At 39.4% G+C, this 16,469-nt stretch overlaps 1 protein-coding gene across 1 annotated transcript in view; it reads right to left on the minus strand.

The window, feature by feature from the left end:
- Positions 1 to 15,933, minus strand: part of phax (phosphorylated adaptor for RNA export) — a 35,359-nt gene extending 19,426 nt beyond the window's left edge. Inside the window, exons 1-3 of the mRNA XM_079804747.1 lie at positions 15,779 to 15,933; positions 8,465 to 9,036; positions 4,242 to 4,362 (exon numbers count right to left, since the gene is read on the minus strand). Coding sequence (XP_079660873.1) covers positions 4,242 to 4,362; positions 8,465 to 9,036; positions 15,779 to 15,877 — 792 coding nt within the window. The 5' untranslated portion in view covers positions 15,878 to 15,933. The remainder of the gene's footprint in view (positions 1 to 4,241; positions 4,363 to 8,464; positions 9,037 to 15,778) is intronic.
- Between the last annotated feature and the right edge of the window lie 536 nt (positions 15,934 to 16,469).

The raw sequence follows: 16,469 nt of genomic DNA on the forward strand, positions 1-16,469 counted from the left end.
CGCCAGAGTATGCAGGAGGGGCGTGGGAGCTTATATGCTGAGGTCAAATATGGATTTGAAAAACCTTTTCATAGGTATAGTCTCTAGGAATGCTCCAAATGATCGGCCACTGATCAGAACCAGTTGATGATTACTTCCTTTAATTCTATATGTGGTCTCTCAGCTTGCCCATTGCATAAACCGTTCACATAAACCGTTCACAAAAGATGAAAGCTTGCTCACATCAGCCGTGAGAGGTGTGGCAAACATGAAAAGATCAGTGGCGGCTGCGTCTCAGTCTCCACTGGGCTAGAGTACAATAATATTGCAGTGAAAAGGCGTGTATAGTTCAAACTACTTTTTAATTTTTTTTAATTCCAACCAATCACCATTAACTGCAGCTCCATCTGCATACATGTACTGCTCTTCTTTCATTCACTTCTGAACTCTTTCCCTCACACAAGAGCATGTTCTCCTCATTAGAGCTTCAGGTGAAGGGTTGCCATTAGTAGAGATGCACAGGCCGCCGACCTTACATCAATCAGAACCAGCCAGTTCCGTTTTTTGGTTTATTACTTGCACACAATATGCATTGCAATCATTTCCCAAAATGTAATTTGTGAGGAAATTTTAGGATGTCTGTAAACAGGAAGTTAAAGGGTTAGTTCATCTAAAAATGAAAATAATGTAATTTATTACTCACCCTTATGCCGTTCCACACCCGTAAGACCTCCGTTCATCTTCGGAACACAAATTAACATTTTTGTTGAAATCCGAAGGCTCAGTGAGGCCTGGATAGGCAGCAATGAAATGTACGCTCTCAAGATCCATTAATGTACTAAAAACGCATTTAAATCAGTTAATGTGAGTACAGTGGTTCAATATTAATATTATAAAGCGACGAGAATATTTTTTGTGCGCCAAAAAAAAACTAAACGACTTATATAGTGATAACGATTTCAAAACACTGCTTCATGAAGCTTCGGAGCATATCGAATCATGATTTGGATCGCGTGTCACACCGCCAAACTGCTGAAATCACGCGACTTTGCCGCTCTGAACCGCTGAATCGATACACTGATTCGATATGCGCCAAAGCTTCACGAAGCATTGTTTTGAAATCGGTTTTCACTATACAAGTCGTTATTTAGTTTTTTTTGGCGCACAAAAAAATATACTCGTCGCTTTATTATATCAATATTGAGCCACTGTACTCGCATGGACTGATTTAAAGGTGCCCTAGAATGAAAAATGTAATTAACCTTGCCATAGTTAAATAACAGGAGTTCAGTACATGTAAAATCACATACAGTCTCAAACACCATTGCCTCCTCCTTCATATGTAAATCTCTTTTGTGAAAAACACCACGGAAAAATAGGCAAATCTCAACGTAACAGAGAATGATGCAATCGTCGGGATCATTAATATGTACGCCCCCCAACATTTGCATATGCGCAGCCGTATCATCTGGAGTTTTGCAGGTAAACAAGCGTCACGCGAGGATCGCGAACATGGCAGATCATGGAAACAAATGTTATGTTCCAGGCTGTGCAGGGGATGTGAAGACATTTCATACTCTTCCCACAGATAAAACATGTCAACAGGCATGTTTGATGTTTATTTATAATCGGATACCGCAACAATTTAATTCAAAGTTGTTAGTTTGCTCAGCCCATTTCACCACGGACAGTTTTTCAAACCTGGGGCAATATCAAGCAGGCTTTGCTCAGCGTCCAACACTGAAGAAAGGGGCAATTCCAACCATATACCTGCAAGCAGTAAGTGATATCCACTTCTTGACTGTCTAAACAATTTCTGATTAAATTGAAAGTTTCTTAGAGAGACAACATTAACGATAATATCCCAGTTGTTGTCTAGATCCAACGCAAGATGCTATAGTAACAATAGGATAATCCAAGTAGCTAAATAAATCGACTTTTAAATCAGTACTCTACTGTCAAACTCAAACGTTACTGTACAAACAACATATTTAAGCGCTACCCAGTTCAGTTTGTGATTCAAAGTGAAGATGATATCATATAAATATGTTTTTAGTACATTAATGGATCTTGAGAGTGTAAATTACATTGCTGGCTATGCAGGCCTAACTGACCCATCGGATTTCAACAAAAATATCTTAATTTGTGTTCCGAAGATGAACGAAGGTCTACGGGTGTGGAATGGCAGGAGGGTGAGTAATAAATTACATTATTTTCATTTTTGGGTGAACTAACCCTTTAACAGAGGCCAAAGATGGGACACACTGAAGATAAACGCAAAGAGAGCAGAGAAAATACTGCATCAGACAGAACAAGCTCACTGTTGCGATGCTCGGAATATTGGAAGAAAATTCTACACATTAAATTTGAGTAGGGTTTTTTTTAATGCATTCCTGAAGGGAACTGACAGACTTCACTAAAGTTCAGATGACATTTTCTTTTCAGCTTACCTCAGTATGATACCTATTAAAGTATGCTTAGGCTGTGTCCAAAACCTGGAAAATGCTGCCTTCGGAGGACACATTTCAAGTTAGGAAGGCTAGAGCCCTACATTTCTGCCTGAGCCCGACGGGCCCCGACTTTTTACGCCCCTAGGGCCGGGCTTCGGGCCAATTTTCACGTCATACCTCAAACGTGGGCCGGGCTTCGGGCCTTTTTTAGGCTTCTCCTTCGTTTTATATTTTAGACATTCATTAATTAAAAGAAACAATGAGATGTGCTGTGCTGGTGGAAACAACATGAGACCATGATACAGCGACTGTCAAGACTGGCTAGCACAGTGTTTAGAGTATGGCGCTAAGTCTTAGATGCTCAAAAACACAATCATCTTCATTAAAACTAATGAGACTAAATTCTCTTACCAGTGCTTAGGTCGCTCGTTCTCATATTGATCAAATTGAACAAACATGTGGTTGACTCACTGTCGGCTGCTGGCCGCTTGGTCGTCACTTTAAAAAACAAAAACTTTAATTTAACAAACAAAAAAATGCTTCAAACATTTTTCTAAATTAACTTAATAAAGAAACTAAACGAAAATATAACTACTTTGACATTAAAAACAAAACTGAACTATTTTAATGGTTGCAACAATGTGTAATAGGGAGGATAAAAAAAAAATACAAAACACGGGCTCCAGTCGGACTCTGGTCGAGAATTTTGATAAGCTGTCGGACACGGGCCGGGCTAGGGCCTCAGCGTCTCGGGCCAGGGCTGGGCTAGGGCCTAGATTTGAGGCCTGTGCAGGGCTCTAAGGAAGGCATCAAGGCATGCCGAATCTAATGTTAGCCTCACTTCCTGCCTCCTGAGATACCTTCATTTGATTGAGTTTTGAAGGCAGCATAAATGTATCCTTCACTGCCTTTGATATCCCACAATATGCGTTCCATTCTGTGACAGTTGAACTAGAAAAAAAAATTATGTCATCCGAAAGTTTGCTTTTTGAACGACATTTTCCACTTCTGATGTAATTTCTAGTGAGAAATTACTACTGTAGTAATTAAATATTTGTTTATATTTACATTTATGCATTTGGCAGACGCTTTTATTCAAAGCGACTTACAGTGCCCTTATTACAGGGACAATCCCCCTGGAGCAACATGGAGTAAAGTGCCTTGGAGGACACACTGGTGGTGACCGCTGGGATCGAACCAGCAACCTTCTGTGTGTCAGTTCCATGGTTTAACCCACTGGACCACCATCTCACATATTTAGTTTTCACCAATGCCCTCTCCATTTTGCTGTAGATCATTAAACTGTTAAACTGCCTTACAAATCTGTCCAAAATCAGTTTTGTGTGGTGCCTTCATGTACAAACGCTGCCTTACAAGTCATTGTCTGATATGGCAGCGGGGCAAAGAGTCAGCTGCCTAGGTTTTCGGACGCAGCCTTAGTGTTTAAAAGCACAGCGCTGCTTTGTTTATACTGGTAACCAAGGAAACTCTATATTGCTGCTGTTCCATAAGCATCACCTTCTGGTAGAGAGTGAATTTGTATGTTTGTTTGTGTTTTGGTGGTGGTGGCGGCTCAGGTTCTCTTATATGCGAGGGGAGGCTTCATGGACAAAAGGCTGGGAACCACTGTTATACGCCATGACTAAAACTAGACTAAAATGCCCAGTCACCTAAAATTTGACTAAAACAAAAAACAGGATAGGTTGACTAAATATGATAAGAACTAAAAAGAACATTTGGACACAGGACTCGTTCCAAACTCCAATCTTATGTACAGAAATTGATAAATTTGCATGAGAGTTTTGTACATACCAAAGTGTAGAGACCTCCGTTTTGTTCAATTGTTGTTGTCTCTGACAGAAGCTCGATGGCTTTCTTTTTCCCGATAACTCTCACCACACGCTCTATTAGATCCTTCTTTGGCTCCATGAGTCTTTAACAGAGACCAAACAAAAGCATGATTATTTAAAAGTTGTACAGTAAAGGTATACGAAGAAAACAGCCAGGGCCATATTTCATCCCAAAATTAAGATATTGTAAAAAAAATTATATAAACCATTTATAACACTGAAAAGGCCAGAAGTCCAGTATTTGTCTCAAAGTCTTAGTTCAAAGTCTCATAGTTTTATTAACCTAATCATTACAGAGCATGTCTAATGCCATTTCATGCATTCTGACTTATTTGCACAGTTAAAGTAGAAAGATGGATTGGTAACACTTTAGAATAATGGTCATTAGTTAACGTTAGTTAACTACATTAGTTAACATGAACTAATAATGAACTGCACTTATAAAGCATTTATTTATCTTTGTTAATGTTAATTTCAACATTTACTAATGTTTTATTAAAATCTTGTTAACATTAGTTAAATGCAGTGTGAACTAACATGAACAAACCATGAACAGCTGGATTTATATTAACTAACGTTAACAAAGATGAACAAATACAGTAACAAATGTATTGCTCATGGTTAGTTCATGTTAGTTAATTCTTTTGTAAACGAAAACTGAAACTAAGACTAAAACTATTGGTCAAAAAACATTTTCGTAAATTGAAATAAAAAAAAAAAAATCATAAATGAAAAACTAAACTAAACTAACAACTCTTACTGAAAAACGAACTGAAATAAAATAATTAGCAGAAATAAATATTCATTTTCATATTTAATAAGCTCTATTTACTGTGGCGGAAAATCTGACCTGTGGCGGTTGAGGGAGTGTCTGTATATGGAGCTACAGCACGGCGCAAATGCGCCCAAAATGGTCGCTATGTAGAGCCCTGATAGAGGGTTGTATTCTGAATGTTCCGATCTGACTTCTGACCTGTAATGTTTGCCTTTATCATAAACATACACTGTTTGTTCATTGGCCAGAGGAGAACTGGCACCCCGACTAAGCCTGGTTTCTCCCAAGGTTTTTTTCTCCATTCTGTCACCTGATGGAATTTCGGTTCCTTGCCACCGTCGCCTCTTTTGCCTTGCTTAGTTGGGGACACTAAATATTCAACTATATTACTGATCTGCCCGCATTAACACTATATGATAATTGAACTAAGCTGGACGATGCAACCTGCAATGTAAAAAGCGCTATATAAATAAAAAAACCTTTTCGGTTTCATTTCTCCTGTTCAGTCCATCGAGGTCAGACATCTGTGAGTGAAAACATGAACACTGTGGACTATGTCGTATGTTCACTAACAATACAATCGCTGATCATGCAATTCGAACTTCGTTTACAGTAACAACCTAAGCCATAAAATGACAGTAAAAACGACAAATTTAAACAAGTTTATAGTTCAAATAATACAAGTTGACAAAAACTAGTTTTATAAAATTATATATAAAAATTATTTATAAAAAGCTACACATTTCAGCCTTTAAACCATTTAAGAAAATATAGGAGTAATGATAAATGATTATATAGGCCTAATTTAATTTATGATTATGTGTAATATTCTAGATAGCTTATTCTACATTTTTGAAATCACATTATATATCAGTTAACAGAAATGAGAATCGATTCAAATCGAGAAATGTATATTTTTAACCCAGACCTATCTGCTTGTATAATACATTTATATTTAGAAATTCTTAATTTTATATTTTAGAAAAATGAATAGGCAATGGTCTGCAAAAACAAATATTTTTCCATACATATCCAGACCTGTAAAGTACTTAAATCAAATTTCATACTTTCCAATACTGCGTAGGAAGGAACCTTGTAAGAACCTTAAGAGGATGGGAACTTCTCAAAAGGACTTAAAAGGTGAATATTTTATAATTGTCTATTGTGGGAAATATGTAAATATCTTAGGTTGTATTAAAGGGCAGCACTAAAAAAAATATTTTATTTCTTATAGTCGCAAGTATCTTGCAATCTTATGCTGCTTTCACACCAAACGCGAATAGAGCATCAAATTTGTCTACTGCGTCTAGTTGGACGCTTGAACATTTTGAATCCATTCGCGGGTGCGAATTGGAGGTGCGTATAAATTGAGCCTTTGAAGTAGAGATGTTCCAATACCCTTTTTCCCTTCCCGATACCTATTCCTGGGCTCAGGGTATCGGCCAATACCGAGTACTGATCCGATACCTGGGTGTGTATCTGATTCTGTATATACACTACTAGCCCTGTATGAATTGCTAGAATTATTTTATGGTGTGCTTCAGACTTATCCCTTAATAAAACAAACAAATACATAAAGTGAACTACTGTATTTATTACAGTATTTTTATTATCTGACATTCATTTGACAGTAATATTAGTTATTTTTCTTAAGCGAAAAAGAACTTCAAACGCAGCCACAAATCTAACACTGCAAACTGAAAAGGGTATTTTAGTTGTACAATGTAACTGTATAAAAAAGTGCAACAAATAAATGTAGGAATATAAAAAAATATATTAATCTGAAAATAATCTCTTTACAACAAAACAAGTGAAAAATAAGCAACCATCTAGGCATTATTATTAGTAGTAGAGACGTAATTACTACATAGAGACGTAGCTAAATCTACTGTACAACAGTAGCCTAATATATTCGGTGAATTTAAAATGTTTTAAACGGAACTTTTATTTTGACGGGTTGCCGTGAAGATATTTCAGTGTCTGTGTTCCTTATATGACAGTTTTCCCAAATGAAACGGTAAATTCTCATGAAGTAACAGTTTATGCGTTCGTGTCCTCATATAGTGACCATAAACAGTGAATATGGACGTAGAGAAACTGGGGGAGTTTGCCGCTTGATACACAGCAGAGATTACAAAGACAGCGAGAGAGCGCGGCCGCCCGCCATCCACACAAAATACCGCTAAACAGCCAGTAAACACCAGACATAGCCTACTGCTAACGCGTTTTCATTTCTTCTTCGCTGCTCTAAACAGTGGTTCCTTGTGGCAAAAGAGCACAACTTCCTGTGTTTGCAATGCATTCGGAGCACCGAAGAAGAACTGCGCAGTGGTTAGGCAAAGCTTGCAGTCATAACTAGGTCTTGTTTAAGAAAATGGTATCGGATCGGTACAACGGTTTCAAGTACTCGCCGATACCGATGCCAGAATTTTTTGTGGTATCAGTGATATTTCCGATACTAGTATCGGAACAACTCTACTTTGAAGCGAAATAGACGCGCGTTCAAGGCGCTCCAGGAGAAATATGTCAAAACACCACTCTGCCTCTTTTCATTTTCATTAAAAAAATATATTAAAGTATTAATAGCCACACAAATGTGGTCCAGGCAACTCCTACATTATCTTCACTGCATGTATATTTAAATATTTAAAAAAAAATTATTTATGAAACTTCTTTGCCCTCGGTCAAACCGATTTGGCAGACAACAAATTATAGATTAATGACACCAAAGATCGCCCGTTAGATCCACACAAGACGAACCACTACAGGACATCAGAGCCAGCGGCAAACGTCAGAAGGACTAGCCGAGGAAAGGCTACTCTCGTCGGGGTTATTGAGCGCTGAATGCCCGGTGATCGCCTGGATCTCACAACTCCACAAACAAAAATAGGTGCTCTCTTTATAAATACACCACAGATTTGAGCTTTAAACAACAACATTCCCACCTTAAAAAGTCTTAAAACTACATTTTGTGACACAATAGTAGTATTTTTAAATTATGCAGGGTTTCTCATCACGTCACTTTACCACATGACAGCAGCAAGCAAGCTCCTGATTAAGCTCCGGTTAACGCGGCGCGAATTGATGCCAGAGTTCAGATTTTTCAACTCGGGCATCAGACACGAATTTGCTTCAAACGCGTGAATGCACAAAAAGCACCACTCGCGCATGACGCACGTATCGCGCAAGACGCTCAATTCGTGTCATTGGCGCGAACTGGACGCGCAAATGAGGCGGAATCGCGTCCATCGCGCCGCAGGACCTCCAGACGCGCGTCAACATTGATTTAACATTGAAATCACTTGCTGCTGACGCTCTATTTGCGTTTGGTGTGAACGCAGCATTAGGAGACAAAGGGGGAATTATGCCAAATTTGTACAGAATCATGCATGCATCTGAGAAATTCTGACCTGTGTGAGATTTCATCAATCACTTTCTCTTCAGGGTCATCCTCCATGATCTCATATCGACCCTTCATGTCCATCTCAGCCCGGGGGCCCAGTCTCTCCTTGGCCGGGCGCTTTCTCTTCAGACAGCTCTTCTCTTTCTGGGCTTGTCCTGTTTGCATGTATCCCTCCAGCTCCCCATCCAACATGCTCTTAAATCCCTCTTCCTCCTCTCCACGCTCTTTCTCCATCATCTTGCGGGCCAGGACATAATTATAGGTCTCACTCTGGCGACTGCTCATGCTGACGCCCCCTTCCATTCCCAAGATGCCCAGCTCTGCTGCAACAGCTTCCTGACTTTGCTCCTGCACCACAGAGCCCCAGATGTTGTTGACCTTGCGAGCGAAGGGCCCGGCTGCAGCCCTGGCATGGACAGGAGCCGGAAGACTGGAACACTTGAGCCGTTTCTGTCTCCACAGCACAGCCTCTTCTTCAGAGTCGGAGTTGTTGTCGCTGGAGTCGGTGTTGTTGCAGTTGCGGTATCCTGTGACAGATGCAGCATTTAAAGAGGGTCCTCTGCTCTGAAAAGATGATGCCTGCAATTATAGTGAAGAATATCAAAAAAAGAGCACAACTAGATTTTGTCCATGAAAAATTTATTGAATAATGCCACTAAAATGTTAGCTGATTGTATAATGAGAGGCTTTAACAGGATGAAGGCAACTTATAAGTGTTTCAGAAGCAAAGCAAGTTTGATTAAGATGACAAACATTTTCCTTTAGAACAGTGGGGGCAGGGGGCATATTTTATTGCTTTTCAAGTAGAAAAAAAAAAACACCTCTGCATAAAAAAGCCCCGCTGGCTCTCCCGAGGTCGGGTTTTACATTGCCTCTACGAATTGCGTTCAAAGGTGAAGACGTTTCTTGTTGATGCGAAGTCCGACCTTGCACAGTACCTGGACGACCCCTTGTGGTTAGCACAGTTGTCATACCTTGTAGACCAGTGGTTCTTTAAGTGTGGTCGAGTACCACTAGTGGACCTCAGGCTCCCTCTAGTGGTACGCAGAGGAATCACTAAATTAAAGTTGCTGTAAAGGCAATTCTAAAATTTGTTTCTATTCTAAACGCATTATAAATGTTATAAATGTATTGCTGAAACACGTTACAAACCCTGTGAACTGTGTTGTTCTAAAACGGTGGCTCGATGACGCACTGGAGCCACTGAGCCTGGCCCCTCCCCTAACACTATAACAACTAACGTTAGTGTGCATTCGCATCAGTTCGCCCGTTCAATCGCCCGTTGCTGTCACTACCGTTAGTTACTACAGCCTACAGTTAGCTAGCTAGTTATGCCTTCATCACATAAATTCATATTACCTAATTGTAGTGGTGCAATGGATCACAAAACTCACGGTTCGGATCACACTACGGATCATGAGTCACGGATCTGATAATTTTTCAGATCAGAATAAAAGGGGGAGGAGACTATTTTTATTTGCTTTCCATTTATTAAATGAAAACTGTTAACAACCTATATGTACACAGGAACTTTAACAAGGAACGTTTGGGAACAAGGAACTTTTGGTGTTAACAAAAATAAAATAAATAAATAACCATCTGAATAAATAAAATTTGACTAAAAACCTGAGATGTGAAAATGGGCCTGAGCATTTTTTTTTATTTTTTTTTTTATAAAGATTAGGATGTCAACATTCTCAGGGAGAGAGTAGACCTCTCACACTTGTCAGCATTGCAATTCTCTTTGTAGGCCTATACACTATTTTATAGATATCATGTTTAAACGCACTACACTTAAATGTTTTATTGAATTCATTACTGTATATTTATATAGCCCAGTACCTACTTTAGATCTATATATTACGTTGCTCATGCAAGTTGCAAAACAGACAATAGACTATGTTAAAATAACAAACATTTTAAATTGAAACTTACGATAGACAAAAAACGACTGTCGTCTTTTCTTTCGTTTTTAAATCTTTTTACAAGAAATCCTGCAGGTAATAAAGAACTTTGTTTTTCCACCTCCAAGAAAGGACAGGTGCTCTCCATTATTTCTCCTTGTTTACTTAAAGCTACACTTTAAGTGTAACTTTTTTAGTTAATTCTTAGCTAAAAACACTTAGTTCTTTCAAAAATATATGTGCTCATTAAATGTATATTTACTTCTTTCAAGTAATAAAGTAATTCTCGTAAGTTTATAATAATATGCCATTGAAAATACATACGGGTAATGGGTTCGAATGCGGGTCGCCATGTTGCCCCTCCATCTTGAAAGTACATCAGCCAAAGAGGGACATACCCGTGAATTCAAGCTTCGCCTTTCGCGTTTTAACACTCGATGGCACCGTGTCGAATGTGGACGAGGTCGAACTGGAAGCCATATTAATCTTGGACTAAATCGGCCACCGTAGGAGTTCGGAATTCGAACGAAATCGGAATTGAGAGGAAGAGAAACTAATATTCACTGGATGGTCATATACCTTTTAAATATAAAAATATCACACAGTGTAGCTTTAAAGGCCGTTTTCCTTGCTTTACTCGAGGCAAAAAGCCATGTGTTGACTTTAAAACAGAGTAGACTTTACATTATATGCAGAGAATGCTGCTTATTTTTTCAAATTTTGCTTGGCTTTTTTTTATTTATTATAATTTAAATTTGGCACACATTAAATAACACATTTTTCTGTGGTGTGACAAACTCAGAACAAATATTTAATTTTGACTTAACTAAAGTTAAAACAATTAAAACAACATTTTAATTTCATCTTTATTTGAGTTAAGTTTTTTTTTTTTACATTTAAGTACATTACAGTTTTAATTTAACTTTTAGATACAACACATTTTAATTTAATCATTATTTTATTAACCTGTATGTAAGCACAGTGCAGTGTTAAGGCCTGGGTATACTTCGGCCGTCAATCTGGGTAATCATTTTCGTCATTCGGAGGGCTCGCGGCCGGCCGCACACCCCGTCTGCACGGAGCCCAAATTTCGAGACCGCGCGGACAGTCCGCGTGCAACAGCGCATGCGCCAGCAGTACAGAAGAGTCCACTAGGTGGCAATACACACTGTATTGAGCACAGTGTTCAGTCGTCGAAGAAGAGTGTGCAAAGACCGGTTTAAAAACAACACGCTTGAAAAAAAAAGAGAATTTTTGATTCTTCAGTGTTTCTTCCAAACTATGTTGGTGGATGCACTACAGTTCTTCTCCGATCATGCCCAGCGAATGTCCCGTTGATGACAGGACTCAGTGCTGCCCTCCGATGTCTGGTAGAGCATAGACATTTTTTTTTACTGCGCATGTGTCGCACGCGATCATCCGCGCGCATCCGTGGTGTAGTATACTTTGAAAGACGCGCCCGGGTGCGGAAAGTGAAGTATACCCCGGGCTTCAATGTACAAACTGTGTATTTACAATGTTAAACAACAAAAAAATATTCTTATTAGGAATAAACTGCCTCGTTTTTTAACTGTGCAGAGCTGTAGCTGAATAGTTAGGCCTACTACAGTACTGTATTTTAATGTTCGTCATTATGGTGGTACTTGGAGAGCCAAATATTTTCTGAGGTGGTACTTGGTATAAAAAGTTTGAGAACCACTGTTGTAGACAATTGACAGGTTGAATTTGTTGAACACATCGATGCAAGGGAGATGCCAACGGGCAAATTGGAACTTTGGCGTGATCGGCTGATTAATAAAAATGTTGCATGTTTCCCAACTTCACTGACTATGTGCAAGAGACGGGGATAAATGTATCTCTCCTTTGATTAACACAGTCGCTCAACATGTTGAAGGACTGAAACAACAATTCGGCCGTTATTTCAGTGAGGATTTTGCTTGGGTCAGAGATCCCATCAGTTGCCCAGGAAAATACCTTTCAGTTGACATGGAGGAGCAGTCAGTTGAAAAAGTAATTTCCAAAGGCTTTAGAACAATGTGCACTGATTAATCGTTCACAATAAGACTATGTATGAACATGTATTATGGACAAGATTGGACTCCATTTTGAATGGGTTCTTTTATAACCCCGGCTCAAAGCCACTTTCAACCCTGGATTAAGCAGCAGTTCACATCTGAAAACAGTTATAAAGATCAAAATGAAAAAAAGTAGAACCAAACTATTTGCGTGCCAAACGTTTTAGGTGCCATGTAAGATTCAATTCAAGAGAAAGCATGAGACAAGATTATCCAGCAAAAATAACATTTTCAAGCAGTCCATTAAAGAAGCCATACTAGCAGTCTAGTACAGGGGTTCCCAACCACATTCCTGGCTGGAGCCCCCTAAAGCCCTGGGTATACTTCACTTACCGCACCCGGACGCGTCACGCGCGCAGCCCTGTCCGCGCGTCTTTCAAAGTATACAACACAACGGATGCGCGCGGATGATCGCGTTCGACACATGCACGGTAAAAAAAAATTCTATGCTCTACCAGACATCGGAGGGCAGCACTGAGTCCTGTCATCAACGGGACATTCGCTGGGCATGATCGGAGAAGAACTGTAGTGCATTGCAACATAGGCTGCGTCCCAATTCGCCTACTTATACTATGTCCTAAAAGTATGTACTCTTTTTGTGAAGAAAAAGTACATACTTTTGAGTGTGTAGCAGAAGAGTATGCAAGCTTTGGGACATACTACTTCGTCATCTTTAACGGACTCTGTTACGTGCGTCCCGTCACCGTTTAAAATGTCAATCATCGTCACAGTTCAAATCCCCCACTTTAAATTTAATTTCCTACCGTATCGGAGAGAAATGTAGTCGCTCGTTGATCTGCCTTTCGTGGGTCTTTAGACTCCTCTCATGTGTTTGCAAAGTTAATGGCCAAACGTATCATTACAAAAGTTCTCAATGCTGCTGCAGGTGAGATAATATTGAATAAATATCTTTTCGTCCGGTTAAATACTGATAATTGCTCACTCAAACCACTTTATCTAATCCTCTCCACTTAACCGTCAGACTCGCGTAACCGTCATGTTTGTAGTTTTTTAAACACTTTATCCGCGTTTGTAGTTCTAATCGAATCCTCGTCCATCTCGCAATGGGTTGTGGGCAATATCAGCCGTTAGAGTGCGCATCGATCTGCACTTCGGATTCTGACCGGAAATAGTAAACCATCCGGGAATCTTTGGAATACTTTTTTCAACATACTAAGATTTGGGACATACTAATTCTTTTTTCGAATACTATTTAGCACGGATAGTATGCGAATTGGGACGCAGCAATAGTTTGGAAGAAACACTGAAGAATCAAAAAATCTTTTTTTTTTGAGCGTGTTGTTTTTAAACTGGTCTTTGCACACTCTTCTTCGATGGCTGAACACTGTGCTCAATACTGTGTGTATTGCCACCTAGTGGACTCTTCTGTACTGCTGTTGCACGCAAGGCCAAAGTATTGCACGCAAGGCCGTAAATACGAGTTTCCTAGGTAAAAATTGCACATGAACGCCCTCACATTTTGAAACTTGAATGCAATGAGCTCGTAAATCACGACTTCAGAAGTCGGAATTGTCAAATTTCCAATAGCACGTGAAGGCAGCCGCAAGAACAGAGCAAAAAGTTCTTGCTCCCAGGGCTGCGAGAACACATTTTGTTCTCGCAGCTCATTCTCGACACATCGTCTGAGCAGAACTTCTTCCTTGTGGGTGTCCGAGAACTATTGTGTGATTGGTCAGACTTTTAAAGTGAGCGGGGTTAATGCAGAGAAACGGAGATGTTCTGCACCTGCTTTTCTCGTGAAGTATGGAATGTCCTGGCCAGAACGAACTTTGTTCTTGCCACCTCGACAAAACGAACAAATTTCTTTGTTCTTGCAGAGTATGTTCCAAGCTTGCACATTCTGCATGTCTCTTAAATCAAACACACCTGATTCAGGTCATCGTCTCATTAATAGAGACTCCAAGACCTGAAATGGGGGTGTCAGAGGAAGGAGAGATTCAAAATGTGCAGTGTTGGCTCCAGGAACGTGGTTGGGAACCCCTGATATTGAGAATGAGGAGATATGTCATGGTCGCTTGCTGTCACGTGACAAATTGGAGAGTCTGAGCCCATCCACCCTTTTGGCTATCGGTTGCCAGGGGCAACATTGTAAGAGCGATACAGAGATCAGAGCAGGAAAGACGGAGTTTAAGCGGATACATTACGAGGAAACTTAGAAGAAATGGAGAAGAGGTCTCTAACAGGGAGAAACTTACTACCAGCGCCAAGCTGAGGTATTTAGAGAAGCTGGCTGATATCAAAAACGTTGACCTACGAGCTGCCACGGCAGAACTCCGAACTCTTTACCACCTTGTACTGAAACGTTTCTATAAATATATTTCCTGTGCATTTTGAATAATAAATAAATATCTCCCCAGCCACTATCCTGCAGCAGTCCAGTTCTCGTCCTCATTAGCAGTGTTTTTCTCTTACTGATCATATTTTATACCTGTTGAGTTTACATTTTTAAATGAATTTGACTAAAAATTAAAATGATCGTTTGTGTGCGCTGGTGCTTTTATTCCAGCCTTCTTAAGTAGAATGAATGCTCGGTACGTGCCTTAAATGAATGTAATGTTAACAATGTTAAATATTTAATTAATCTTAAACAGTAATGCACACAGTAGAGGAAAATGACAGTCAACTAGGCCTACCTTGAATATTAATTAAGCGTTTTGGGCATAAACATGTTTATAACATACAGTAAAATGACTGACAATGAAAAATGACAGAATAGTGATCAACATGTTTAATACAAATAAATAAAGGTTCGTATTCAAGGGTCTCACACTTCAGCATCGCGATCATTAGTTTAGACCATGACTGACACCCTGTGGTGAAATAATGGCGTACGTTTACCAGCCGCTGCTTTCTCAGATTGGCTTGGATGGATTAAAACTTCATGTTCAGTTGAGTTTGGAAAACTATGTACATAATAATCATCCGAATATCTCTTCTCCAGTTTCTGTCCGAATCCATGGCGGAAGGGGGAGGATGCCGTGATATTTGGGGGCGGGGCGCTGTGTCGTGACGACATCTCATTCTCATATTGACTAAGTAAGAATGCTTCAAACGTGACATTTCATGTCCAAAGCTAGAAAAGGGGAATGGGAAGAAAAACAAAACTACCTACATCTGGCCTAGACAGATTAATTTGACTGCACAACAGTGTTTGATCTTATTACAGATTCTATTATAACAAAACTTCAGCGGACACTCGAGGCTGATGTTTAAATAGCTGCAGATACGTCACTTATTCGCAGAGATATTTCAACATACAGACAATAAATTAATCGATATTAACACAACAAGAGCGTGTTGGACAGAATGAACAAGCTGCACCTGCACTCGCTCCGCTGCAGCATCGCGCATATCAGACTCGTGATCAGACTCAAGCTCTCCATCCTCAAGGTCCGCCATTCTGTCTCTGTCACCCGCCATTTCTCTCAGCCGGAAGTAATGAGCCCATATTTACTGCAAGCATCTTCTTCTTTTTCTTTTTATGGCGGGTGGCACCAACGTTAAGGTGCATTATCGCCACCTACTGTATTGGAGTGTGAACCAGAGTTTACCCATTTCATATAAAATATTTTTCTTTTTTTTAATAAATTCTCTTAATCAGCTCTGTTCTCTTGAGATAAAAAATAAACTCTCTAATCCGTAACTAAATATATTTTTAAGATTTAGATCATCCACTCAACTGTCTAAGTTCCTTCTTCATTGTTTCTCGTTCATTAGTAGCTATATTTTTGACATACAACATGTTCTACTGATTCCTCTATTCCACAGTACTCACATAACCCTGTTGGATGTTTATTTATTAATTTTAAAGTTTTATTCAGCATGGTATGTCCCACCCTTAATCTTGTTTGAATAGTTTCCTCTTTGGTATTTCTTCTTGTCTTCCTCACTCCTTCTACTTCCCGTTGTATTTCATAAAGCTGACGTCCTGTATTTCCTGTATCCCATCTTTGTTGCCACTCTTTAGTGATATATGCTTTAATTACTGCTTTTGCTTCAAATTTACTAAATT

Source organism: Gobio gobio, assembly GCF_949357685.1.
Source record: "Gobio gobio genome assembly, chromosome: 22".
Classification (NCBI taxonomy): Eukaryota; Metazoa; Chordata; class Actinopteri; order Cypriniformes; family Gobionidae; genus Gobio; species Gobio gobio.